The sequence below is a fragment of the Drosophila albomicans genome, chromosome 2L (genome assembly GCF_009650485.2).
Source record: "Drosophila albomicans strain 15112-1751.03 chromosome 2L, ASM965048v2, whole genome shotgun sequence".
NCBI classification, from domain to species: Eukaryota; Metazoa; Arthropoda; class Insecta; order Diptera; family Drosophilidae; genus Drosophila; species Drosophila albomicans.
Window position 1 is genome coordinate 3,243,183 of NC_047628.2, and position 25,388 is coordinate 3,268,570.

At 37.6% G+C, this 25,388-nt stretch overlaps 2 protein-coding genes across 12 annotated transcripts in view; one reads left to right on the forward strand and one right to left on the reverse strand.

The window, feature by feature from the left end:
- The first annotated feature begins 359 nt into the window (after positions 1 to 359).
- LOC117566071 (voltage-dependent L-type calcium channel subunit beta-4) overlaps positions 360 to 25,388 on the forward strand; it is a 42,156-nt gene continuing 17,127 nt past the window's right edge. For 5 of the 11 annotated variants that reach the window (XM_052002500.1, XM_034245539.2, XM_034245541.2 and 2 more), the window contains exons 1-2: positions 369 to 609; positions 15,903 to 15,938. In XM_052002500.1, the coding sequence (XP_051858460.1) occupies positions 484 to 609; positions 15,903 to 15,938 (162 nt within the window). In that variant the 5' untranslated portion in view covers positions 369 to 483. Of the gene's footprint in view, positions 610 to 15,902; positions 15,939 to 25,388 lie in introns of all 11 variants that reach the window. The other 6 variants (XR_007954552.1, XR_007954553.1, XM_034245534.2 and 3 more) reach the window with 5 other exon arrangements.
- Positions 21,341 to 22,710, reverse strand: LOC117566074 (uncharacterized). Its single transcript, XM_034245553.2, has 3 exons — positions 22,657 to 22,710; positions 22,387 to 22,583; positions 21,341 to 22,287 (listed from the first exon to the last, which is right to left on the reverse strand). The coding sequence occupies exon 3, from the start codon at positions 22,285 to 22,287 to the stop codon at positions 21,442 to 21,444; it is 846 nt and encodes a 281-aa protein (XP_034101444.1). The 5' UTR covers positions 22,387 to 22,583; positions 22,657 to 22,710; the 3' UTR covers positions 21,341 to 21,441.

Genomic DNA, 25,388 nt, shown 5'->3' on the forward strand with positions numbered 1-25,388 from the left:
TTCGGATCTTAATTGATTTGGTTGATAATTTAGTATATTTTGCATTCTATGGTATATATTAATGTAATGTATATTTTGGTATACTAATTTGGTATATTTTAGGAATAATTGTTTTGCTTTTACTAAAATGGGTACTGGGTTTTCCACAGTAGGGTACTTTTTTAACTCTTAGTATTCTCGAAAGAATTATACTTTCTTAAACTTCATTTCAAACTCTTCTCACTTATGTGAATCTCAACAAAATTCAGTATTATACTTGGCATCACAATTTATTCGGATCTGCTCCACTTTGATTTACAACAATAACAATTCATCATCTCTCATGTTTGCACCAACAATTTACAGAATTCGTGGTTTCAATTTGCGCCACAAAGTATAGAAAAAGTTCGAAAAGTGCTATTTAAAACGCCGCATTAATCATTGAGAGTGTAAATGTGAATAAAATAAAAAGCAGAAAGCGAAACGTTGGGAAAAGATCGTGTGATGAATGCGCGGAAATCACAGGAAAATTCCCTGTCCCATTTGGATGTGAATTACGTCAGTTTGGCCAAAAGCCACGCCTTCGACAACGACTTACAGCAAAGTGAACTGTTAACTGCTCAGCAACAGGTAAGAAGAACTCGAGATATTTCTAAACAACATAAATACTATATACATATATGGTATAAAGATCTCTAATTCTCTTCCATTTTTGTGGTTGTATGTAAATCTGTGTTGTAGTTGAGACTCAACTTTAGTTATGCTCGCAGAGCCAATAAATTCGATTGAAGTACGCATTTATAAGCATTCGCCGGATTTCGATAAATCGCTGTTTGGGCCACACAATTTATGCATGTGGAATCCTAATGAAGATGGGCCAATAATCATTTTTAATAGCTGCTCAACTCTCCAGCTTTCAGCTCTCAGCTCTCAGTTGTGCGAACTCTAGCCGGTCTGTAGCCTCAATATTCAAATTTTATTGTTTTTATTTGTTTTGTCACTAAATTGGCAACTAAACCCAGTTGAACACTGAACACTAAACACTGAATACTGAACTAAACAGAAACTACTTACTTTGTGGTGCGGTTTATGTGCCGACGACATCTTTCTGGCTTTGTGGTGTGGCTGATGTGCTTTTGTGACTGGCTACACCACCAAATGATATCATGATCTATTTTTAAGCCAACACACACTCACACGTAACTTTACTGACTTGGCTAATAGGCTTCATTGATTAGCATTTCTGCCTTTATTGTAATTGCCATTATTGAACTAAACTCTAAATTATGTCAGAGGGGTTTTGCTTTAATCTCTTGCATCCAAAATTAATTCATTTATATTGAATATTTTTGTTTTACATTGTCGAGGCACTCACAAGCTTTAACATGGCTATGTTCAATTAATGGTATACGATTTAAGAGGGAAATAAATTCGTATCAGCAAGCAAAATTCAAAATATTCAGAATTCAAAGAATGTTATAGAATTAATTTTGTTTATGGATAATGGAATGATTCAATACTTTGCAGTAGACTATTAGATTTAGATACTTTAAGCTGATTCATTGCTGAATGTTTAATTTTTGGGATTTACTTGCTGACACATTGATTATAGAAAATTGTCGGGTGAAATAGGTAAGTGTACATTGAATAATATAATTCTGTTAATGTAGAATAGTATATTTAAGTTAGTAATACTATACAGTTATAAAGTTGTCATTTTCCTAAGCAGTTGAGTTGAGTGGAGCGAACGCAGTGACATCGTTAAGTGTCAAAAGCACTTGGGATGATCCAAAATGTGGCACTAACTAATGACGTTAATGATGCCGATGCTAATGGCCAATCGTTGGCAAGAACTGGTTCCACAACCAAACGGTTAGTCGTAATTGCGGGCGGGTTGTCAATTCCGCGGCTTGGGGGCGTGACGGGCACATAACACTTCCGCAAAAAATAAAATAAACAAACCAGTACACAAAAAAAGATGAAATGAAAAAAATTAAATAAAAATAAATAAAAAAAAACTTATACAATGATCTTAACGTAGTACACAATCATCGGTGGTAAACGAGGTGTGGATCTTTGTGAATAAGTAAGATCGTATAAATATTTCGGTCCGCAGCTAAACCAGTTCCATGATGCCCTGTTGACGGCTTGAATAATACTCGAAAGATTCGATAACTGAATTTAGTGCAAGATGAATTCGGTTTAGTCGCAGTTATTATTTGCCTTGAATTCCAATTAATGAATTTAAAATCGACAGCACTTCAGTAAGACGAAAAATGTTTTCTTCCATTTTACTGATTTTCAATCCAATCATTGTATTTGTATATGTACCTGATTTTATGTCTCGCTGCCGCCGGCTGCTCGTTGAGTAATCGAATTAATAATGGCCTAAAAATTACATTTCAAGTTATTTGAATAAATTATCAATTATATCTGTGCTTGTGCATATATTATGTATGCATAAGCAACTAAGTGGTAAATCCAACTCCAGGGAAAATGCAAGTATACTATGCATGTAAGATAATGCTGGCCAGATCATTAACAAGGAAAACGGCAATTTGTTAGGGCAATTTCCCAACTTCATCTTGTATTACTTGACCCTTAAAACATAAAATAGATTTTTACACTCACTAAACGGTGATGCGGTGATGCTACTAAATTTTCTACAATAAAGAATTCCGTTATAGAAAATTTATTTTGTTAATTTTTATTTGAATCTTGTTTTTATACCCGAACAAAAAGAGTAAATGAATGTAACAGCAGAAGTCACCTCCGACTCTATAACGTATATATATTCTTGATCAGCATCAGCAGCCGAGACGATATAGCCATGTTCGTCTTTCTGCCAATCTGTCCATTTGTCCATATGAAACACTGAATCTCAGAACCTATAAGAAGTAAAGATATACTTTTTCCGCTACCGCAAATGGACAAAAACAAGCTAGATTGACGCTTTTAGGTACATACAATAATAACTATAGTTTTTATGTTTCTTGAAAAATTGGTTACGATCATTTAAAAAATTTAGCATTTATTTAGGAAATACTTTAGTAAAGGGGAAATCTTTTAATGCAAACAGGTCTTAGTTGCTTTAGCTGACAATCCGGTAAATTTTCTACTAGACGAACAATAGATATCCCAAATATAGACTTCGATATATATTAGAATATTTTGGAATATTTATATAATATGGTTTTATAGAAAATGGGAAACGGGTAACAAATAGTCGAGAACACTCAACTTTTTACTTGTTTTATATTTCTAGTGTAGAGAAACATGTGGCTTTTAAGATTGCTATAATGTTGGGCGTCTTATATTAATTAAATTAGTTATTTTTTTTAATTGACTTTTTTACCGTTTACTTTTGAATTTTCAGCACCTGGTTGATGTATACTAACTCTGACATAATTAAACAAAACAGTTTATTAAACAAAATACAACTGTTAAGGCCATGATCACGCCTACATATAAACTAAAAAAAATGACTTTTCTAAAATCTGTTTAAAATATACCCTATGGTCTAGTAATTTTTCAAATAAGTTCCCTCGAAAAGCTTAGCAAATAGCAATATTATCAAGAAAAAAAAAAATAATACTGAATGAATTCGCAGAAAGGCAACTTCATAACTTCCGTAAGCTGCACAAACATTGAAAATAAAAACGCAAATATAAATATACAAATGAAAATTGCACATGAATTCAGTGACCCTGGGAACGTATGTGGTCAAAACATCGGAGCTTCAGCTCTTCGAAGTTTTTGGGTACGAGTATTTGTATTTTATTTTATGTTTTATTTCAGTTTCAAAAGAGTTGGCTGGGCAATTGAGTGAGCCCGTTAATTATAGAGCTCGATCAATTATTCATTTGCCAGATTACCTGAGAACAGAGAGCGTAAAATGAACTTCACTTAAAATGATTCTGCGAAATTCGCAATTCATTTTGTCGAGGCAAGTCCGGTCTCTTCTTCTCTTCAGTCTGTGCTCATTTCAATATTTTTATTGTCTGATTGAAGTGTGACGTGGATACAGATGGAGTTCGCTTTTGGAGCGAATCGTTGAAGTTGATGCTGGACTTGGATCTGGATGTCGATGTGGATGTGGATGTAGAACCGCAAACTGGTCGGCATTTTGGCAAAGAGATTAATTGCCAGTCGGCAGTGTTTCATTGATCTGCAGTTGGCGGGGGAGGGATGCCACACGATCGTCATGATGTGGCACAAATGCCTCAACTGCATTTCCGACTTAATTGTTTGACCTACCATGGAAATGATCCATTAAACGAAGTTCATCAATCTTACTATGAAAACTTTGCCTAGTTGCATCCAAAATTAAACCGCAACGTAAACACAATGTTTGTCCTCAATTAATGGCTGGCGCCAGCCTCATAAATTTTAAAGTAGTTTTAAATATTAAAAATGAATAAAATAATAAAGAGCATTGCTTATCATATACCTAACACAAATATAGTCAGATATTTTTCAACACATCGATTTTAGTCGAAATTGGTATTCAGTTATATAACCAATTCTCAGAAGATGAAGTTATGTGCACTAGTGATTCTATTACAAAGTTTAAGCAAGTAAAAAAGTTACAGTGTGCTCGACTGTGAGATACCCGCTACCCATTTTAAATTAAAGACAGCGCTGCATTATTTTTAAATAAGTGCAAAATATACCAGATTGTCAGCAAAAGCAACTAACGCCTCTAGTAAGTCGGATTACCCCATACAAAAATATTTTTTTTTTTTTAAATTTTGACAATTTTTGTCCGATCGTAACCAAAATCATAAATGCTGTAGTTAATATCGTATATACCAAAATTCGAGACTCTAGCTTTAAAATTAAGCTTGTTATTCGATTTTTATCGATTAACGAGGGCGGAAGTGGGTGTGGTAAAAATTTTAAACAAACTTGGTCTGCTTGAAAACATAACAAGTACTGTCGAACATGGCTATATCGTCTCGGCTGATCAATAATACATATACTTTAAAGTATTAAAGTTATAATACCCTTCTATCCTATGGGTAAGGGGAATACTTCAAGTTGCTCAAGGCCTGTTGAATTCCATGTAATTCGTTGTTAACGCTGGGCTGTTAGTCCACATAATTGGCTAAGAGAATGCAACTGTGAATTAATTGGGCAGGCCATGTAAATGGCCTTTAATAGAACGCTTGGTTGCTCTACCAGTACCCAGACTGACCGAGAAAAGTCAGCGCCCGAAACAGACCGTGGTGAGGCTTTTCCATTTCCACCTGCTCAACATGTTGGCAGACAGCGACATCTAGTGATGACGTCGGCCACCAGTACAGGTGAAAGTCAAGCGTGCTCGCTTCCTGCCCCAGGACATACAGTCTTGTCTTCTCAACACTCCGACTCTCCCTGTTCACAGCCCCCGTTCAGCGCCTCGGTTTTGTACCTGTCACTGTGCGCCGTTTGCGTGTGAATTTTCAGTTGCTCTCGATGTCTGTGTTCAATTTTCCAATTTTCAAGTTGTTGTGTTTCTTCAAGTCAGTGTGCACTGGTGTTCAAATTTCAACAAAAAACAGACTCGCACTCACACACAGGCACGCACAGCACAGACGTGTTGAAAGACACGCAACTAAGGCTGTAGCTAAGCCTGGACAGAAAGACTGTCGCGAAACAGGTAGTCGAGTCCTAGACCAAACCACCCATGCCACAGGCCGCAAATGAAATCATCGAGCGGGCCTCAAACACACACTCACACACACATATGATGTCGACTGTGGTCACGGCCGGGTGACAAAGCCACAGGTCTAGTTCGACCCCGACCCAAGCCTCAATTGAATAAAATCGATTTTGGGCCGAAACAACAATGTCAAATGCATTGCCGAAGCAGTGGTAGGAGGGAAATTCGATACATCGATAAAATGGGCAAATCTAATCCGAGTCCGAGGTGCATTCCCTTATACAAACATCCTGACCAACTCCACATCCATTTGACCAGCAGCTGCCAGTGTTTCTGGACCCAATAATCTCCATGTCCCCCATTCCATCCATCAGCAGATGCAAATATTGTATGTGTGGTCTATGTCTGTATCCCGTGTATGTGAATTGTAATTAGTGGCACTTTCCCAGTTCCTTTGTCTTTGTTTGCACACACTTGGCGCAGCAATGACTGCGGTCAGCAAGTGTCGGAACCAGATCCTCTGCTCTGAATTTTATATTCCACTCACATTGCATTGCAAATATGCCAAGCTTACATTGTATTGAGTTCGCATAGATCAAATATTTATTTACTTGCACCAAGTAAATCTACATATGGTAGACATCGATATATATTATAGATATAGATATAGATATAGATATAGATATAGATATAGATATAGATATAGATATAGATATAGATATAGATATAGATATAGATATAGATATAGATATAGATATAGTAGATATAGATATAGATATAGATATAGATATAGATATAGATATAGATATAGATATAGATATAGATATAGATATAGATATAGATATAGATATAGATATAGATATAGATATAGATATAGATATAGATATAGATATAGATATAGATATAGATATAGATATAGATATAGATATAGATATAGATATAGATATAGATATAGATATAGATATAGATATAGATATAGATATAGATATAGATATAGATATAGATATAGATATAGATATAGATATAGATATAGATATAGATATAGATATAGATATAGATATAGATATAGATATAGATATAGATATAGATATAGATATAGATATAGATATAGATATAGATATAGATATAGATATAGATATAGAGATATAGATATAGATATAGATAGATATAGATATAGATATAGATATAGATATAGATATAGATACAGATATAGATATAGACATATAGATATATAGATATGAATTATTCAGTACAAGGTGTTACGTAGAACACTTTTTCCCAACATATACGAACGAATTGAAGAACTAAGAGGAAGCACGCGATTTAATTTATTTTCTTTTTAGAGTTTCGTAATTCCGCATCATATTTGGGTCGCATTCACCAAAAGTATGAACAATTTATGCAAATTTATTGGCGCTGCACTCAACCCGAAAGTTGAGCGCACTTTCCCAACTTGGACTTGGATCATACTTGACCCTAAATCATCTAGTGTCTGCCAGTTCCACCGTGCCCTTCTCCCTGGCATTGTGGTGGTTATACAACGGAAAAGGAAAGACGAAAAAAAAAAAACGTCCAACACAACAAATAGACAAAAACATATTTGGAAAATTATTTGCTATTGTTTGTCGCAATTGTTGTCATTGTTGTTGGCAACATTAGGAGAGTGGCAAACAGTGGTGACGGTGGTGCTGCAGTCGCATGTTTCCACCATAATTCTTTTAATTATATGATCTATTACATTAGACACACTGAATGCGTACATTTCTCGCACACTTGTAATACATTTTAGCATATTTTATTAATTTAAATAATTCAACTCAGACAGATGCGAGAGGTCAGATAAAACGATACAGAAAGATGTAGTGTGGCATTTGCTCAGCGATGAGTGACGAAATGTCCGACAGCCGACTGAAAGTCTCAAAGAAAATCGAGCGGAGGAAGAAGCATTTGAAAATAGTAAGAAAAACCCAACGAAGCGTCCAAGCGAGCGCATCCACCTCCGTTTAGCTCGCTAATTAAATTCAGTGGAAAAGAGGGCATTTACCGACGACCTACCGAATTTCATTTTAAATAATATATTTCACTTTTTAGTGTAATTTGTTTATTATTTACCTGTATAAGCGATTGCAAGCAATGACTACAAATTAACCAAACAACCAACCAACGCTTGGCCGCCTCTTCATTTGCTGGGTTGCTTCACCTCAGCATGGTTGACTTCGGTTTTTGTTAATAGCCCTGATGGATTCGTCGACATCCACGATGACACATGAGTAATGGTTGTCTAAGCGATGACGAAAGGGAACAATGACAGTTCCTCCTCTAGATAATCTTTTTTGACAAGCTGACTAATATTACAAAATCTACAGCGTATTATAAAATCTTAGAAGTATACTTTTTAATCAGGTTCTTCGAATATTGACCAATTCAATTACATATAAAAAGATTATGATAAATTTAATAAGAAATAATATAATATTTATTCTTGTACGTTTCTTCGCACATTTGTCTATCAAAACCTTTGTATATAGTAGGTCTTTGGCTTAGATTCTATTGGGAATTCCTCCTATTGTGCGCCCCAGTCGCAGCTCAATTAAAACTCTGATACGGACTAGCGCCAGCGGTATCTCAATTGTCAAGGGTTCATAAAGCGCATTCAGCTCATGGGGAATTTCGACAAGCGTTTTAAGGGCAATATTTGCCCAACGCACACACAACTCGGAAGGATAAACTGACAATGGGACAAAAGCGGCGTGTCAGCAGCAATGACTGGATGATGGGAATTATATGCATCTAATCCTTCAAAGCTAGAGCAGGTGGCACGTGTTAAGTGATCCAATGTCAAGTGGTTAGACGGCTAATAGAGAAATCTGTGAGATGCGCTTTGAATAATTATATCTGGCTACTGGCAGGCATAGAAAATGAAAGAATGAATGAATGGGAACTCAACCCCAATCTTAAAAACGTAAACCCAAAATTGAAAATTGAAAACTGAAAACCAAACCCAAATTCTATAGTCAAACACAACAAGTATCACTTTGGAGTTTCCACTCTTTCTTTGAGATCCTCACGCGCCATCCGTCACTCCATCACGTTGAAATGTTGATGTTTTGACGACACATCATTATCTGTTCTCGACCTCTGTCTTTGTGCCATTGTCTTGGACTGAGCCTCCCCTCAAAAAGCAGTGGCAACAGATCAACATCAAACTGAAAACTAGACGTCATTACCATTGTGCCTCATCATCTTGTCTAAATTAAAGAGGGGCAATAGAATTACTATACTTGAGTAGGCTCACTCATTTACTACCTTGATACCGATCAGTTGTAATTGAGATTTCAGATCTTACAAAACTGTTAATTTCGGTTCGTTTTGTTTGGGATTGTCCCCAAACAGAATTCATAAATTTTTTTAAAGCATTAAATGTTCACGAAACGATTAGAAATAAAATAATAATTTTCTCCTTTTAAAAATATTGTATACTGAAAGTGAATTTGAACAATCTAAGTAAATATTCAACATTTTAAATTTACAGTGGTCTTTAAGCATTAATTCCTTGTCAATCAATATATAATTCCATTTTATAATACAAATGCTTGCTATATATAATACAATTATATTTTATATTGAGAGTATCTTTCTTTCTATTTTACTACCAAGTGCTGATTACTTGCCATGTTCGATTTGACCAATTAATCGACTTGTTGTAGTATTAGTAATACGAGACTAAATAATACTCTGATGTCACTTTGGTGAGGCAATAAAGATTTAATCAGAGCAGCGTCGCGTCGCCACACTATAAATAGTTTGCCTTAACACTAAAACATTTTGACCCGACCGCTGTGGCATCTTGAGAAGAATACATCTCTTTTTACAGCCAAAAAAGAAAGTGTGAATCAATTAGCTTCGTACCAAGGGCCTCAACTGTTTATTTTGCCAAAAAAAAAAGAAAAAAAAAGAAGAAAAACAATTACGAGATTTTTATTACACTCGATTTTACTACTAAAACCCAAATTGTTCATCATGTTGTTGTCATTTGTTTGTTGTGCGTCTTGCGTTGTGTGTTGGGTGTTGCTTGTTGTCAATGTCGTAAAAATGTTTGCGGCTGTGACGCGTCGACGCTTCGTTAACTCTCCGCTGGCTCATTGGGTGAAAGGCTCGACGATAAAACCCTAAGTACACCACTCCACTTCACTCCAAGGCAGGCACAACTCTGCAACACTCTACTTTGAAGATGTACAAGCATGATAAACGCCAGCCCGTGCCAGAGTTCATCAATTACCTCAATGCCGAACGATTGGTCAGATTCTTTAGCTGCTGCTTTGTAAAAAATATTATGTTTTGCAGATACTTGCTTAATACATTTGTGTTTATATCGCTTAATATCGTTTAGTTCGTGCACACGAATCTAGTCTTGGTACAATAACAATAAAGCGCATTTGTCAAAATGTTTGTACCAAACGAATGCTGCGTCATCGTTGTACACAGCATAGTCATCATCGTCACGGTTCGTGGTGGCAAGGAGAACCACCGAGTGTTTGGCACGCGTTCGCTCTCTGCTCTGACGATCTGCCTTCGATCTGCCGACTGCTGGCGGAGGCAGCTCCAATTGAAATGATTAGTTTGAGTTGTCAGTTCTTGACATCACTTGTCATCTACGCTGTCAAACATTTTCGTTTCGCTTGCTTTGTCCTATGAAAAATTGACAAATTTCCTAATTCATATGCTTAAAATGTTTTTATACAAAATATAGTTTTCATTTTTGTTAAATGTTTTTAGTTTCGAATGGATATGATTTGAATACTTTTCAGAATTCATTTGAAATAAACAAAATGTATTATTGATAACATGGCGCAAAGACAATAATATACAAATATTAAAACGTCAAAAACAATCAACGAATTAGGAGAATTACGAGTATCAGTAGAGATTTGATCCAAACAAAAAGTAATTAAAAGTTTTTGGTGTAATGCCAGAGCTTTGAGATATTTCATGAGCAGTGATAACTGGACTTTGATCATAACTGAGCATAATTATAGTCTTGAGACAAAGACCCAAAGGCAGACTAGACATACACATAGGCATTCAGGAAGAAAGAGAGATAGAGGGAGAGAGACGTGTATAATCGAATTTTTAGAGTGAAGCTCTAAAAAAGAGGTTGTACTACAATAAAAGTGCTTTATATAATTTTCCCATAGCTGCCCGATGCACGGAACGAAACGGAACGGATCTTTATTTATGGCATAATGATCATCATCGGACTCTCAATAGTTCCCTCACCCTTCAGCCAACTGTGCCGGGGGAAGAGTCGCCCGTCTCATCGCTTTACGATCAATGTATGCGAGTGTATGTGTGCGTGTGTGTCTGTGCGTTGGGCATCATCTGTAGAGCGGTCTCTGTTGCCAGCAGCTCTTCGATAATTCTTTATTATTTCTTTAAAACTTCACCTTTAATTAAACACGAAACGAAATTATAAAAATGTACCTGCTTTAACAGAGCCCGAACAGCTATCCCAAGTTGAAGTCCAAGTCCAACTCCAAAGTCGCATTCGCAGTCGCAGTCGCAGTCAAAGTCGAAGCTGGAGTTGTTAATGCTGGCTTCTTTCTGTTATATCAAATGGTGCCCACGGGGGAATTTCTACCTGCACAGCGTCCCGCTCATCTGCTGCTGCTGCTCTCGTGTTCGCCCCGTTGTCTTCTGTGTGTGTCCCCAAATTCGATCAATTTAGATACAAACACCCATTTATGCATCAGTACCTTTTATTAAACTACACGCACACGAGTGTGAGTGCGAGTGTCCGCAAGTGCGTGTGTATGTGTATGTGTGTGGGTCTGTTTCTGTTTTTGTTTCTGCCGACGATCTTGGCAATGCTACGTGTTGCCTTAATAAGCCCGTTAATGGAATATTAGGCAATGGCAGAGTTTCAATTCAGTTTTTAGGTTTTCGGGGAGACAATCAAATATCAATACGCAGTCTCACATGGCGATACACTGTGACAGATCAGAGAGAGAGAGAGAGAGAGAGAAAACATAGAGAGAGAGAGAGGGAGATAGGCGAGAATTGGAGAACTGCGACAGAGACAGCTTACGCTTGCGCTGTTGTCGTTGAACTAGTGGCCAGCTCTGAGCATCACACGATCGAACCAAAGATTTTAGTGCTGGAATGCAATAAAAATTTTATTTTTTGTTTTGTTCGATTTGATACAAGTTTTATAGTTGGTCTGCTTATTGTGTGTAGGAGATACACACACTGTTTCACAGACACATACACACACTTTTTCACAATGTACGTACTGCCAACATATAAAAGTACAATCACACACACTGATATGAGTAAAACGAGTCTACAAATGGATATAAAAGAGTCAACTTGCACACATTTTATGATATTTATACACTCAAAGAAATAACTAAATTTAAATATATATAAGGCTCTATAAAAGTCGTAAATATCGCATTATATAATATAATAATAACAATAATAATAATAATATAATAATAATAATAATAATAAGTAATAATAATAATAATAATAATAATAAAATAATAATAATAATAATAATAATAATAATAATAATAATAATAATAATAATAATAATAATAATATAATAATAATAATAATAAATAATAATAATAATAATAATAATAATAATAATAATAATAAATAAAAAAAACTTTTCTAAATGTTCTGAATTCCTTTTACTAAAACTGCTATTTTAAAAATTCCATGAGTCAGTAAATATGCTATTAGAAAGTGTCTAGTTCATCTTGTTCTTATTTATTATTATCTTGCAACAAAATTATTATGATTACTTTGTGATTTCATTCAGTTCATTTCTGCAATTACATTAGAAATTTCATAATTATACGATAGAACCATTTTCTCAGTGTATTGAGATGCTTCCGCCTCCATATATCTAATTCAAGTCTTTGTCATTGCACAAAGTATTAGTGACTACATAGCGACTGTTTTCTCCGGTTTCTACGCCACAAGTATATTTGGCTCTCTCTTATTGTGTATTGCTGGCTCTTTCATTGCCGCTGTAATAAATATTTGATACTCGCACTAAACCCGAATTAACATAATTTGATCGAGCGGTTTGCCGCTGAGGCCGACACTGACAGCGGTGCATTTTTTAATGCCTGCCCGCTGGAAGCGTCGGAAAATTATTACATGGAAGACGATACCTTTCCCCCTCGCTGTTGCCATCGTGGTCATAATGAAGAAGATGCTTTCTTTTTACTTATCTATCGGCTAGGAAGATCTATGTATTATGATCATACACTAACCTCGACACATACGCACACACACACATGCAGATAGGTTGTAGATACATAAGTATACCAACTAGACAAATGTTATTACCAAAATGAAAGAAGAAAACTAAAAAGGAAAGAAAAAATAAAGAAAGGCAGCGACAACACTGAGATCTGTGACTAAATTTATTCAAAAGCGATTCGAAAAAAAAACGTCGCCATCGCTCTCCCCTTTCATTCGTTATACTCTCGAAGACTCGTTAAGAATAGATTTTGGATGTTGTTGTTTTTTTTTTTTTTTTTTTTTTTTTTTTTTTGGTAATGCGTGTGACTGCCATTAGAGTAAAGTACTTTGGATAGTCGCCGAAGTCTGTGTCCCCTGTCTCCTCCCCCGTTCTGATATAGAATCCCATTCCCATTCCTTTTACCATTTCCAATCTCTTTCCTTGAGACAGCATCAGCTGAATTGAGCGCTTGCATTTCTTCGTTCTTGGCTTTCTTTCACCTACAAGATTTATCGCTTTGTATTTGTATTATTTTTAGTTGTTTTATGTCAGCTGCACATTCCCATCCAACTGCTCGGCCTAGTACATGCCCCAATAGCACTTCTATACGATTTAAGATTGTGCTTGTATATAGTTAGCTTTCATTGAGTTCCCTCTCAGTGGGTGAAGTAGAGATATTCGATTCGATTTGTATTGCAGTCCCATCTAGGCAATATCGTTTTGCGTTTCAGTATACAATCTTATACATACATAGCTTGTCTCCCTAATTATGTCCCCCACTTTGTATCGAACATTTCTATTCAGTGCTATATACTTTGTGTGTAGGTGGTTGAAAAGTAACTCAGTAGTAGTACTATATCAATATACCAAATATAGCATTAGACATATTTTAGTATTTTTGTAATATATGAATTTTTTATATTATAAGGATGAGACTGTTTTGCTTTGACTGAATATAGTAACTTTCTTGCTTGTTTATCCATCCATCTAGAAATCGAAGTGTTAGCTCACGAAACAAAAGAAAAATGAAAATGCCGTTATAGCTAAAGTGTATGCCCCTTAGATGTAAGAAAGTTCCATTCTTTTCGCTCATCATTTTGGCCAAATATTTGGCTCGATTTAGACCGAGAAAGAGAGAGAGAGAGAGAGAGAGAATTATGAGTTTACTTCACTTTTTTGTTTAGTTTTAGTTGGTTGATGTCAAACTAGGCGTCTAGTCCCGCGTATAAAAATGCCTTTTCGCAACTTTCAAAAGAAATTATTAATTAATGTACGAGCCTCGAAGTTGAATTGGCTCTTGGCCCCATCTTCATTTGACACACCGCACCAATGATGCCCCTTCAGCCCATGTCAAATGCCCAAATCCCAATTCCCAATACCCAATGCCCAGTGCCCAGTGCTTCGGTCATTCCCATTTTGATATTCCAGTTCATGTTATGTTAATCGGCCAAAGAGAAGTTACCAAAATGCTGGATGATGGCTTTTAGAGACATGTTCTCTGTATAAAATTAAGTATCATTTGATTGCCTTTGTCCAAATCGCCGCTAAGAATTTTTGGTTTAGTTGCCGTAGTCGTTGTAGTGTTACTTTTAGTATACGTATATGTATGTCTTATGCTTTCAGATAGAAAAAAAGACACGCACACAAATTCGTATTTCTACACAAAATTAAATAGAAATTTTTGTCGCCGAGTTAAGCCGAGTTCAATGGACTGGACCTACGGCCACATTTTGCGGATGACGGCAGCAATCATTGAATTTTTTAGCATTACATGTGCGAGTAATGTTCCAGGAATTTAAAAAGGATTTCAATTTCATTCTCCGTTTAGTTTTTGTCAAAGTTGTCAAACAATTTTTCGCACCAGATGCAGCTCGCTGATAGTTCTGGCCCAATTATTGCAACTGATTAATCCCGAATACGTGATTTCCCACTCAAGATAGTCGACATGCGTCGACGTCCTTCGGTCTCTGTCGATTCCTAGAACCGAAATGGGATTAGATGTTCACCTCGTTTTGTTGAGCACACGTTTCGGCAAGTGGAATTGTAAAAAAAATTGGGAAAAAACTCAATAGTTGCAACCTGAACGTGAGTGTGTGCCGCGTCAACGATTTCTTTATGCAAGGTCAAAGATTTTCGTATGAGCAATCCTGATTCAATTGTTTAATGACGGAAATTGCAGGCATTCCTAAATTAATTCATTTAATTAAGGGTGGTTCCTCAACATCTAGTTATAACGATTTTTATACCCGCTACCCATAGGGTAGAAGGGTATTATAACTTTGTGCCGGCAGGAAATGTGTGTAACAGGTAGAAGGAGGCATCTCCGACCCTATAAAGTATATATATTCTTAATCAGCGTCAACAGCCGAGACGATCTAGCCATGTCCGTCTGTCCGTCTGTGCGTCTGTGTGTCTGTCCGTCTGTCCGTATGAAACACTGGATCTCAGAGACTATAAGAGATAGAGCTATAATTTTTTTTCGACAGCATTTGTTATGTTTGCACGCAGATCAAGTTTGTTTTAAATTTTTGCCACGCCCACTTCCGGCCCCGCAAATCAAAAAAGTCGAATAACAAGCGTAATTTTAAAGCTAGAGTTGCGAATTTTGGGTATATAACAATAAATTACTATAGTAGTTATGATTCCTGAAAATTCAGATAAAAATTGTCGAAGTTATTAAAGAAATACTTTTGTATTGGCAAAAACGAGGGTAGCGGGTATCTCACAGTCGAGTACACTCGACTGTAGCTTTCTTACTTGTTAGTAACCGAAAGAATTATTTTTTTTTTTTGATTTTCTTAATTTATCGGAACATCATTTGCGAAATAAGAGAATTCTGTTAATCCAAATATGAATAGGCCACTTCTGCTTTGTTTACAAAAGTAAATCAAATATTTTTGGGCATTCCACTTAACTCTTATCGAAAGAAGAGATGAATTGCTCTAATAATATTTAGAAATTGAATATTGTAATAAATATTATTTAATATAATATAAATAAAATTATTTAATTTATTTACAGGGTTCCTCGCCTACTCTGACGTTGATCACCTCAAAGGTAAGTCAACAGCTACCTGCTCAATTAGCGCAAACATTTATTGCATGGCTTATTCGCTTGGCTAGCTGAGCACTTGGCATTAAGTGCATGTATTACTAGTTAGTTATTTACTTGCAATTAGGTTGACTCAGCAGGGTTCGAGCAAAAGAAGCGGCTATCCAGGATTTGGGTCTGCAGGTGACTCATTCGACAGGAAATGACGGTGGCGGTTGGGGCATGCAGCACAGAAATCTTGCACCAAGAGTCGGCCTGTGAAAAGCACTCTCACAAACAGCCAGAGATTTACAGGCAGACTCGTCGAGACTGCATAAATACTAGTATCTTAGCGATTTCAGTGTTAACTTTAAGCTCGTTCGGCACTCGTAAAAATTATAGTTTATTTTTTGGATGGACTTCAGTGTCACCAACACGCGTCGTCTGTTGTAATGGGTCCTAGGCCAGAGATTACCTGGCAGCAGATTACAATATCGGGTAATCGCATTGCTTAAGTCGTTAGACCCTGACAAATGGCCGCACATTCGGCGAATTCTGCAGAAGAAGTTTGAAGAGGTTCGTGGCGGAGGAGGAACAGAAGTGGAGGCACACTTGGAAGTGCTTGAGAGTGCTGAAAGAGGAGCGTAGTTGGCGACCTTGAAAATGCAAACTATGCCGCGAGGGCGCTACACACTCATGCACGTACACACACACAGAGCGCACAGGCTTGGAAAACACAAGCGCAGAGGGGCAACACTGGGAGAGGACAAGGGAAGCAAAGTTAAGTGCTGACGTCGAGTGTGTGTGTGTGTGTGTGTGAGTCTGCGTGTCCTATGCTCAAATACAAAGGCAACACTGGCAAACGAAACGAGTTTCGATGCCACCAAAAACTGCAATAGTATCTGTATTTGTATCTAACAGATACACGAGCTAAAATGAAATTTCGCATGCGAAACCGGCGAAGACAGCAGAACGAAGAGCGAGGAAGACTGCGAAGAACGCGAAGCAGAAGCTGAAGCAGAAGCACCGCAAAGCAAAAGTCGGTCTTTGTGCCAATAGAGCTTAGAATGCGGTAGGACAACACTCCTCCTTTTTCTCTTCGTCTTCTCTGTTGCATTCCTCTTCTTCTTGTTGTCTTTTTATCGCGTTGTTGTTGTTCTTCTTCGTCATGTTGATGTTGCGGCGCGCCGCAGGAAACGACAACATTGCCAAATTCATACTTTGATCTTCGTCTTCTAAACAAATTTCGCACATGTTATTGTTGCTGCTGTTTGTCCCAGTCCCAGTTCCAGTTCCAGTCCAACCTCCAGCCCCAGGTCCAAAATTTAATTCTCAGACCCAAATCCCCTTCCCAGTGAGCTCCTTGCTTGCGTGTGTGAACTCTCGTTGAACAAGGCGGCGATATGCAAGATTTAATTTGACTACATCATTTCGGCGTGCGGCACATTAAAATTTAATTAAATTCATTTGTTTCTTCGCTAAAATTTGACACATTTCAAATGTTTTCAGAACCCTACTCCAATGTTTATTTTTGGTGAGCTCCCGATAAAGTTAATGTAGGCCATTGAAGAAATCCATTAAAATTGTTCTGTAATCAATTTACTGCATTTACAAATTTAATGCCTAAATATATTAGCAAAGCTAGATATTCAAAACATCTTAAACAGTAAGGTCATCATGTATATATAACTATTTATATATATTATTTACACATTTATGAAAATACATTTTTCTATACATATTTTGATCTTATTACCCAAATTCCTATTAGTTATTATTACAAAATTAAATACAAGTAAAGCAATAAAAATTAAATATTGGCAATTCAATCTGAAGTGAAAAAAAACAAATACTAAAATTATTTGTTATTTTGAGTGCAGATATATCTATTGATTATCAATTTAATTAGAACTAAGAATGATTTTTTGAATTATTTTTCTGTTGTAAGATAATTGCGAAAATTAACGAATTCGTATACAAGAATAACCTTTACTGTAATTATTAAATTGTTTCAGTTTATGTTTTTTTTTTTTCACTGGAAATAAGATAAGAATAATGTGGGGTAAATTTAATATATCCGCTACCTATAGGGTAGAAGGCTATTATAACTTTGTGCCCTCACGAAATGTATGTAACAGAAGAAGGCATCTCCGACCCTATAGAGTATATATATTCTTGATCAGCGTCAACAGCCCAGACGATCTAGCCATGTCCGTCTGTCCGTATGAAACACTGGATCTCAGAGACTATAAGACATAGGGCTATACTTTTTTTTCGACAGCATTTATTATGTTTGCACGCAGATCAAGTTTGTTTCAAATTTTTGCTGTACCCACTTTCGCCCCCGCAAATCAACAAAAATCGAATAACAAGCGTTAAAGCTAGAGTCGCGAATTTTGGTATATACAATAATAACTATAGTAATTGTGATTCCTGAAAATTTGGTTGGAATCAAATAAAAATTGTTTAAGTTTTTACAGAAATACTTTTATATGGGCAAAAACGCCAACTTGCTAGGGGTCTCAGTTGCTTTGTCTAAAAATCTGGTATATTGTGCCATCTAGGGTATATTTTGAATGTGGTACTATATCGATATACCAAAAATACCATTCGGTATACTGTTAGTATTTTTGGTATATTTTGAATACCGCAATATTTAGCTTTTATTCAAAATGGGTAGCGGGTATCTCTCAGTCGAGCACACTGGACTGTAGCATTCTTACTTGCTAAGTAACTAATACAGAGAGTTGAGACGAAGCAAAATATAATTTAAATAGTAACCACTTCGCAAGGAATTCCGATATTCTGTACATATAAAAGCATGTTCGAGCAATGCAATGTGATCAATCCGAGCTTCCAAGAATACATTAAAAACTGCACAGTACGCACACGAGGATGGGTTGGGCAGAAGACAGTGGCAAAAGAGCTCTCGAAGAAGGTCATATCCAGTGACAGAAAAGCACTGAAGTGCTATACATATAAAGATCAGCGTTTTATGCATCCTTAACTTACACTCTATTTTAATTGCCAAGAAATGCTCACAATCACAGTTGGTGCCTCGCGTCCACACACCGACCGATCTCCCGACCGATCCAAGCGACCAACTGATCTTATGTGCAATTAAACGGCAAAAAGTCCGACAAGCATCAAGGGATGGGGGTGGGGGTGGTTGGCAGGGAGAGGGATAGGGACAGGGGCAAAAGCAGGGACACACAAAGGGACAGGGACAGGGGTAGGGGCAAAAGCAAATTTACGTCCGCTGTCAAAAGGCAGCGACGTAGCGTATTTAATATTTTTCTGCGTTTTTTACCTTTTCATGTTGTGTCATCATCATCGTCAGGCGTAGCCAGAGAACTGAGTCGCAGCTTCAGGGACGAGCAGAACAGAGAAAAGATACAGATTCACAGAGACTGAAACTGAGACTAAAACTGAGACTCATACACTCGTGCTCGCATTCGTACTCGCGCTGATGAGTTGGTGTAGAGTGGTCAATCCTGTTCCTTACGCTCCTGTGTGGCTGTGAGTCTGTTGGTGCTGGAAGGGAGACTGCGAGGAGATGTCTGCCAAGGGGTACAAATTTGTACGCTCAACTACAAACTAAAAAGTCTTAAAGTCTTAAAAGCATTTGCAGAAACGAAGGCAAAGAGTAAACACAATAAAGGCATAAAAATTGCGAGTGAGCAAACAAATAAAAGGAAACACAACTGCGTGCTCAGTGGATGAATGCAAGGAGGAGTGGAGCACGGGGAACACTGCGGTTTTGTTGCTCCGCTGCTCATTTGCACTTGGAATACAAAAGATACATTTTCGTAAGACCATTTTGACATGACAAGATAACGACAAGCAATCCGACCAAGTGACCAGTCGGCCGGCTAAAGGGAGAGGGGCAGCGGTAAGGGCCGAGACGTAAACTTGGGGACCTGCGCCTGCTCATTGGCTCCTTGGCCGACCTTTTGCTTGAGTGTTTCGTATTTTAATTTTCATTACGGCCACAACGCAAAGCTGGTAAGGTTCTTGAGAAGCTTCGGCGATGACGATGGCGACGCTGACGATGACGGTGACGGTGACGATGGCAGCGCATAAAGTCAGCGCAAGCAGCGCAAAGTGAGTATTTCTCAGAAATTGCAAATTATTTTTGAGCTGAGCGCCTGCGCCTCTGACTGTTGCTTGTGTTGCTTGGAGTTGCCTCGTCACAGTCGCAACTGGCGCAGCAGAGCAGCGGAAACAGCAGCAGCCGCAGCCGCCAAAATGAGTTAGCATCCCAATCCGAATCCCAATCCCTCCACAGTCTGCGTGTGTGTGTGTGTGATCTCTGATGAGTGCCTGCACAAAGAGCAGAGCGGCAGGCAAAACAAATGCGCAGATACTTTTACCCCCATTCACATACCCGTGCCTCCCTCAACCACAAACACTTCGCACTCGTGTGAGACTCTCAAACTGAACGCGAGGATTGAGCGTTGGGCATTTTTGCATCGAGCTATCAAGTGCTCTGGCCTCGGCCGTCTTCTTCCCGCGCTCGACGCTCCGCTACCATAAAGTCGTCTTTATGCACTCTCATAAACATTTTTATTTTAATGATTTTTATTATTGCGCACATTCGTTACTTTTTATGCCAGTCGAGAGGATCGTTGCTTCGTTTGCTTAGCAGTGAGTGCTAGCTTCTCTGAATCTGTTATCCATGTCCTGATCTCGGCACTTAGTGTTTCAAAAATTCCCAATACGGTTTGCTTTTCAATGGTAGCTTATTATGTTAATAAATTGAAAATAATCCATATGTCAACAAATTCGTTTTTAACTATGATATTTCCAATTACATTTTTGCAATCACTCTATAGACAATGGTAAACATATGGAGCTGACAGTCAAAGAATCTTTAAACTACATTCATATATTCAAAATTCATGGTTTTACATTTACTATACACTCGTATACCAAGGAACTATACTTTATATTTTATATAAGTGCTTCATTATAAAATGCCATTTGTATAACTTCAAAATACTTGTCATGATATACAGATTTTTCGCGATTCGAAAAAAAAAGAAATGGGCCGAGCATTGCACGTTTCGAGTCCTTCTTTCTGATTGCAACAAAACAAAAAATGGAGACCCTGCCCACCTCAGTTGTTCGTCGTTACTGTTTCTGTTTTTTGTGGCCCCAACACACCAAAACCATAAAAATTAATTTACGTTCGATTGCAAAGTTTTCGCCTGGACGTGGACAACGTATGACACATAAAATTCTACATTTACGACCGCTTGAGATCCAACTCGTGTATGGCGAATCTGTGCGATGTTGCCAGAATGGCCTCAACGTCAACTTTATCCGCCGCAGCGTCGGTTTCATTAATTACTCGAGATCCATAAAATAGCCCTCTATTCTGGAGACAAATTTTCAACTTCTAAACATATGTAAGAACACTTTATAAGTGATTTTGCTAAATTTAAATATTTTAATTTATTAACAGTGTAACTAAATCTTATAAATGTTTTTGGTAGAACAAGTTTTCATATAAGTATGAGCACGTCAATTAGCGAGGCGCAGCACCACCCAGTTGGGCCACAGTGCGTTGTAGTTTCAGAATTTCAGCTTGCAGCTTTAGAACATTTTGGTTGCTTTGAGATCCGGAAATTGCAGCTGGCTTCGATGTGGATGCTGTAGAGGGTGCAGGTGCTATTACGAGTGGGGGAGCAGCCGCGCGCGGCAAGGCTCCTGCAACGCTAGCAATGGACAAATCTGGATGAATTTGAGGCGTAGTCACATGCTTATAGGTCGATGACTGCATGTTCGTCACAATACTGTTAGTTGAAATTGTGGCAATATTAGTATTGGACACAACAGTGGGCTTTGCAACTGCAGGGGCTGGAATTGCTGGAGTGACTGTGGCGGACACAGTTGTCGGCCCGACACCACGATGTGTTGTTATCAGCTTTTGTAGCTTTGCTGTGGCGCTTTCCCGCTGAGAATCAATCAGCATGCGCATTGCCTCTTGATCCTCTGATTTTGCCTTCTCCATGGAGTCAGAGCCCTCGTCAATAAACACGTAATTGATAACATGAGCATGTGTGCCTGGTTTAATGCGATAGATGGGCTGCCCATTGCCGGAGGCGGCTGCAGCGGCAAGCGATGGTATGTCGCCCATTTTGGCCATTTCGCCACCAACTTGAAATATTGATGTCTTCCCGTTGACAACCAGTGGCTTGGGCATAATGTAGGGCAGCGACACAAACTGCGCGCATTTGCGCTTGGTCAATTCGACATATTTGCTTACCCGACAGCCGCTTGTACTGCAGGCTCGCAGTGGGGCAGCCGCAGAGTCCCCTGAGACATTGCTGCCGCTTGGCGCTGATGCTGTAATTGCGGCAGGTGTTTGCATCTGTAATTAAATTGATTTAATTTTAGTTTAAATTACTACCACTACTTCATATAAATTCACAAAATCATCAATTTTAAATTTGTGTCTATTTAATTTTACCTTTATATTTGTTGAGATTCACACAACGCGTCTTCGATTTTACAAAACAATGCGCATAGTTGATGGTCACACACTTCTGCTCTCAGAGAGCCAACTGAGTCATTTAGTCAAAACGAGATGAACAAGTTCAGTTCGCACTTGTACTTATTTGTTGCGTGTTAGCAGTTGATATTATATTAAATTTTTCTTTAATTTACCTTTACAAAATAAATAAATTTAATTTAAAATATTTTATTAAAATACCATACAAATAATTATAAAATCGGTTACCTCTTACCAGACAACCAAACTCTCTGTTCAAAGCGAACAAATGAACTGAGTTCTGCTCGCAGAGAGCGAGAGAGACTGTGAGAGTGTGCGCATGACCGCTTATCGATTACTCAAACTCGATAACATATCGTTTGGGTTGGTTTGATTGGCGGGAAAGAGAATTTCAAAAACTAGACCCAACATTCATTCCAGCGCGTACATTTTTGTTTGATACATCTATAATGTAGAGTATACTTAGAAATAACTAGTAATTATGAAATCCCTTTAAATGTAAGATGTATAATACACCATTTAGCAAACATTAGGAAACCTTCATGTGAAAGAAAGTGCAATGACCTAAAAGACCTCGAACATTAACATTAAAAGTTGCGACAGACACCCGCTTCATTTACATTCCCGAGTACTTTAAAAATGAGCAGACAACGCTACAGCTGAGTCGTTAAAAGCATTGAAAACGGTTATCATGAGGCGGTCGGAACCAAGGATGGTTCAGTCTGCCTGCTTCTTTAATTTCCACGTCCATCTTACCATCATCAGTCGCTCAAAGCAATGACCAGACTTGCAGCCTCATTGTTAGCTCATATGAAATAATTACTTTAGCACACATTGACGGACTGACTGAATACCTGTTTGCATGACTGTCAGACAGACAGACAGACAGTGTGCCTGTGTGCATCCTTAGTCATGGCCAATATATCGACTCGCATTTACAACAACAACAACAATAATCACAATGAGAACAGCCGCAGTTGCAATAAAATCCTCCGACACATCCACGTCGCGCCCAGTTCGAGAATAATAAGAAATGAAATGCCATTTATTAAGCATTAATAAGTGCGAGCGACCATGTCCATCCATCCATTTGCGCTACACTTGGGCTCTTGGGTACGCGCTTTCAACCGGGGCTTGTGCTTACAAGCAACCCGACTCTTCGTTCTGTTCAACTTTTCAACTGTTCGGCTGCCTGAGTCTTGCTCTGACTCAGTCTGTGTTTCTGACGTTGCCAGTGGCCAGATTAAACTCATTCCTGCCACGTTACTCCAGGGCTGTTCACAATTGCCACTTTGGTGATTTTGCCTCACGGCATATTCAACCTTAAATAAAGTACTGCCTAATATTTTATAGAATTGGGTGATAACATTCTAATAGAACTATTATTATTATTTTTCTATAGGAAACAAACAATAAATATTATCGTAATTAATTAGTTTCGAATATTTAACAATTTTTGTTTATATTTCCTCAGCCTTAGAATAGCAAAATAAGTAGGCACCCTTATTATCTATTAACTATTATTATTATTATATTATTTAATAATAATCAATGTTTTTACTATAGAATTTCAACAATAGATGGAAAAGGTTCGATCAATTAAAATTAGTATAATGTTCATGAAATCCATAAAAAAGGGATTGAATTAATTACTGTCTTATTTGGCAGACTACACGGCAGTAACTTAATTAAATTCCATTGCGTTTTGCTTAAAAATATGTGCAACACACCGCAATTATGAAATATGAAGGGAACTGTTATTAAAATTCAAGACCAACGTTCGGAACGGAAATGCTTTACTCTCTAACAGACAACCGAATTCCATCTAAAATATTCGTATACTCTTGTATTTTCTTGTATAATATATCATATGTTCTTATTATAAAATGTTTATGCTGAATTTTGAAATAAAACAATTGAACAAAAATGTATTAGTTTCGCTTAATCTCTGAATACTTGAAGCTAGATTAGTGATTATTTCTTTTGAATTATATTATTTAACGCATTATTAACTTTGGATAAAGTTTACCAGTATTTCCATTCAAAGTTATTAAGATGATCCTTTTGCATTTACTGTAGCTGGTTTACGATAACTCATGCTGTGTCGCTGCGAACCTCTCAAAAAAATGCATGCCACGTCATTCTGTTGATCAGTAAGGAATTTGGTGCTGCGAGTAACATTATTTAAGAGTTACTCAGTTTTGTATAGTTCATTGAACTGATGAGCCAGCGCACTAAGGAAAGTGCATATACAAGTGGTTGCCCAGTATGTAGGCAAGGAGGAGCGACTAGTATTATTTGAAATTGTAACTAGCTGCCGATTGCAGCAATTAACTGTCTGGTCCCTGTCTGCGAATCACAAAAACAAAAGAGAAGTCGTTTTCGATTTGGGGTTTTAACTTTGAGCAGCAGCAAAAAACATTGGAATTCCTTGTCAGAGCAGAACCAACACATGGCATTCATCTGAAGCCGTAACAGCAGTACAAACATTTGAAACAACAACGAAAAAGTTAAGTTTATTCAATATTATCAAAGAAACCGACCGACTAATGCTCTTTGCATGGTAGCAGTGGACAGAATTAACTTCACATCAGTTAAATGAAAGACTTTGTAGTACATTGATGCAAGGGTATTCTGAAAGTCTACAATAAACTTTGAGGGCTAACTCTGTACTTGTGCTTCTTCAAGTGAACTGCAGAGAGCGATGACAACAGCCAGGCAAGCAGGCAGGCAGGAAGGCAGGCAGGCAGGACGGCGTCGTCTGGACAGTGGCCACGACAACATCAACATCAACATAAACATCCACATCCACAGTCGCAAGTCCAGTCCCCAGCAGCAATACAAACTGCGCATGCGTAGCTCTTAGATACTCGTAACAGACGCTGATACTGGCACATATACAGATACATATACAGATACAGATACAAAAGCACGTGTAGTGCCCGCGGGAACGCCGAAGC

What these genes read in the sequence shown, in the direction of transcription:
- LOC117566074 (XM_034245553.2), bottom strand. Translation starts at nt 22,287, where the DNA reads ATGCAAACACCTGCCGCAATTACAGCATCAGCGCCAAGCGGCAGCAAT.